Here is a 3,653-nt window from a genome sequence, read left to right on the forward strand (position 1 = left end):
GTTTATTGGTTTTTTGTTTGATTCCTAAAGAAGCCATTAGGAATAAATTTTAGATGACAAGTGTTATTCTTTCATGCTAACAATTGACTGCTATGAATGCATATATATATATATATATATATATGTATATATATGTTGATTAGTTCTTAATGAGAGGAGACTTGGAATTGGGGCCATGGAGTTAGTGTGTATGTTTCATTCATTGGTTTCTTTGTGTTTATCGGTTGGTTTGTTCTGAATTTGTATCATTGTCACCGCTTTGGCAGCTGAGAGGAACTTGGTAATCTCTTCTTGTAACTGTTTCGACTTGTGGCAAATGTGAAATCAAAAGTTAGATATATAATGGAATATTATTCCTCATCATTCTAAAGCTAGCTCAACAAAGATGGTATTGATCCTTACTTTCTACAGCCATTGATGCGTTGCCTTGTGGTTTCTGGATTTTTGCTAAGAGCTTCTTGCAAGATTTCCACTGAAGTTTTCCTTTTGGTTGGAAGATTAATGTTTTGCTTTTAGCTATTACTGGGATTCTGAGTGTGAGCTGAACTGTTTACTTGTTGTGTGTGTCTTATGTTTAGGTCAACAACAGGGACATGTCTATTGCTGTCCTAAGGGCATTTATAATCAAACGCAAGCAAGAGCATGAGGCTATGTTATCTAAAAGAAATAAACATGCTGGGAAAGTATCTGAGAAAGATGCTTCTGAAGCTGCTAAGGAAGAAGCTCCCAGTGAGAACAATATGAATAATGGGAAAATTAACGGAGAACATGAAGTGGCACTTGGAAATGGACCGTCTTGCGCATCAAATGAACCTTCCAAGGCCACTGAGGAATCGGCTCGGAGAGAACTGAAGCCACCGAGATTGCTTGAGGTTCTTCTATGTTCTTTCTTTTGTGACAGTCATAACTGTCACTTTGTTGTCTTGTTTTGCAATGCATTGCCTTCATAGTTAGATGAACTTTGTTCCTTTTTTTTGGTGTGTATTTTAAATTTTCAGGCATTGTCTGCTTCCGGTTTAAGGGCTTTGAGATATGCTCGTGAAGTTGATGGAATTGGTCAAGTTGTGGCCCTAGATAATGATGAAGGTATTTTTTTTACTTGGAAAGGAATATTAGTACCCATTTTTTCCTCATTTCCTGGCATCCATGTATGATATCATATTGGCATTTTTCGTTTTTAAAGCATCCGTTGAAGCTTGTCGGAGGAACATAAAGTTCAATGGCTCAATGGCTTCTTCAAAGGTGGAGTCACATCACACTGATGCTCGTGTATACATGCTCACCCACCCAAAAGAATTTGATATGGTATGGGTTCATTGTTTACATTATTATCCACACTTGTATTTGTTTTCAACTTTGACATCAGACTGATAATGTTTGGCTAGACATCTGTGTTACTTTATCACAATCATATTGATATTGTCATGATCGTTTTTTTTAAACTATTTTGATCAATGTTTTCATAGGTTGATCTCGATCCATATGGTTCGCCATCTATCTTCCTTGATTCAGCTGTCCAGTCAGTTGTTGATGGAGGGTTGCTGATGTGTACAGCAACTGATATGGCAGTGCTATGCGGCGGTAATGGAGAGGTCTGCTATTCCAAGTGAGATTTCCCATCTCACCTTCCTTTAAAACATACTTTTCTTGATTTTTTTTTGTTAACCATCCTAATCTTTGTCAATTAGATACGGTTCTTATCCATTGAGAGGAAAGTACTGTCATGAGATGGCTCTGAGGATCCTTCTTGCCAGCATCGAGGTAAATTTTACATTCGTGAGAAGTAAACAATGTTTATATCTGACACTTAATCTTCATTGGTTGTATATATTTCTCATGATTTAGGAAACGGGACTAAGCTATATCATTTACTTGGCTAGACCTTTTTCATGCATCAAATTCCTCTTCTATTAACCTTTTGTTTCTTTTTTCACTTGTATTATCTGCCAGCTTCTGTTGTGCAATATATTCTCTGAAAGCTTTATTTGATGCACTGATTTCTGTTTTAATTTTTTAATGCAGAGCCATGCAAACCGCTACAGGCGGTATATTGTTCCTGTCCTATCTGTGCAAATGGATTTCTATGTTCGTGTTTTTGTCCGCGTCTACACGTTAGTTTCCTTCATAGACTCAAACACTTAAACTCATTTATGGGTATACAAATGTCCTGTCCTAAATTTTAATATATTTTATTGCTAAAATCCAAAAGGTAATGACATGCAGCTCGGCAAGTGCAATGAAAAACACTCCACTCAAGCTCTCATATGTTTATCAGTGCACCGGTTGTGATTCCTTTCATCTTCAGCCTGTTGGAAGATCTCTCCCTAAGGTATGTGGTAGAAGTTCCACGTCCTCTGTAATTGTGATGATGATAGAACAATCACCTTCTACTAGGCGTTTATATTAATTGGAAAACAGATTCATATCCGAGGATGTTACCCTCTTTCTGATATATTTTCATTCTTGTTTTTGTAATGTTTGCAGAATAACAGCATCCGGTATCTTCCAGCAACTGGTCCTGTTGTTCCTCAGGATTGCATCCATTGTGGAAAGAAATATAACATGGGTGGACCGATATGGTCTGCTCCCATACACAATCAAGAATGGGTGACTTTGATACTAAACGGTGTAAAATCCATGAAAGATCGATACCCTGCTTGTGACCGGATTTGTGCTGTCCTGACAACAATTTCAGAGGCAAGCTTGCCGGATTTTTATTACACTCTTTTTTTTTATTGGATCAATTTTAAGCAGAGGATGAGTCATTGAGGTTAATGTTTCCATTTGGGATCTGTCTATGCAGGAATTACCGGATGTTCCTCTCTTCTTGAGCTTGCACAATCTCTGTGCAACCCTAAAATGCACTTCACCTTCAGCTGCAATGTTCCGATCAGCAGTGATCAACGCAAAGTTTCGAATCTCGGGGACCCATGTGAACCCACTTGGGCTTAAGACAGATGCTCCCATGGATGTCATCTGGGATATCATGCGCTGCTGGGTAAGGAGCCTTAGTTTTTTTTCCATCTAAATGCGTAAACTGTTTTTTATCATAGAAAGATCCTAGTATGAATTATTGCATACTTAATCACATACATGGTTTGTGTGATCACAATATCGATTGGCTGGAATGATGTTAGCTGCAAACTGATGATATCGAGTTAATACATACATATCACGTTTGTGGAACCTGCTTTTGAGATCCTTTCCATTGATGAATGAGTTTTTTATTCGACCGTAGGTTAAGAATCATCCTGTGAAGGCTCAATCATGTGATCTTCCTGGAAGTATGATTCTGTCCAAAGAACCATCTCATCTGGTCTCTCTCTCTCTCTCTGTGACACTTGTTTGATATCTTTAAAGTCTAAAACTTCCAGTATATACATCTTCGGATTTGCTAAAAAGTGCTGAATTCTGATATCTCTGAACAACCGTTCTCTGCTACAGGTGGACTTCTCGCGCTGCGTTGGTTCACTTAGCAAGGCCCAGGCGAAGAAAGTAGCTCGCTTTCTGCCAAACCCAGAAAAGCATTGGGGCCCAAAGGTAAGGGCTGGTCGCCAAATCACAAGCAAACACATCTCTCTCCTTGGTCCTGAAGCTGTGAACGGCCATCTCAAACACCACCATGAGGAAGAAGAAGGCAACAACCAGGAAGA

General features: G+C 38.7%; 1 protein-coding gene across 2 annotated transcripts in view; it reads left to right on the forward strand.

The window, feature by feature from the left end:
* The window catches only part of LOC104827143 (probable tRNA (guanine(26)-N(2))-dimethyltransferase 2), a 5,039-nt gene that overhangs the window by 976 nt on the left and 410 nt on the right, over positions 1–3,653 (forward strand). The window contains exons 2-12 of one of the 2 annotated variants that reach the window (XM_010560230.1): positions 579–872; positions 999–1,086; positions 1,184–1,305; positions 1,467–1,606; positions 1,689–1,761; positions 2,023–2,111; positions 2,224–2,329; positions 2,485–2,697; positions 2,804–2,998; positions 3,239–3,316; positions 3,445–3,648. In XM_010560230.1, coding sequence (XP_010558532.1) covers positions 579–872; positions 999–1,086; positions 1,184–1,305; positions 1,467–1,606; positions 1,689–1,761; positions 2,023–2,111; positions 2,224–2,329; positions 2,485–2,697; positions 2,804–2,998; positions 3,239–3,316; positions 3,445–3,648 — 1,602 coding nt within the window. Of the gene's footprint in view, positions 1–578; positions 873–998; positions 1,087–1,183; positions 1,306–1,466; positions 1,607–1,688; positions 1,762–2,022; positions 2,112–2,223; positions 2,330–2,484; positions 2,698–2,803; positions 2,999–3,238; positions 3,317–3,444 lie in introns of both variants that reach the window. The other variant, XM_010560229.2, reaches the window with a different exon arrangement.

Source organism: Tarenaya hassleriana, unplaced genomic scaffold, assembly GCF_000463585.1.
Source record: "Tarenaya hassleriana unplaced genomic scaffold, ASM46358v1 Cleome5, whole genome shotgun sequence".
In the NCBI taxonomy this organism is placed as follows: domain Eukaryota; kingdom Viridiplantae; phylum Streptophyta; class Magnoliopsida; order Brassicales; family Cleomaceae; genus Tarenaya; species Tarenaya hassleriana.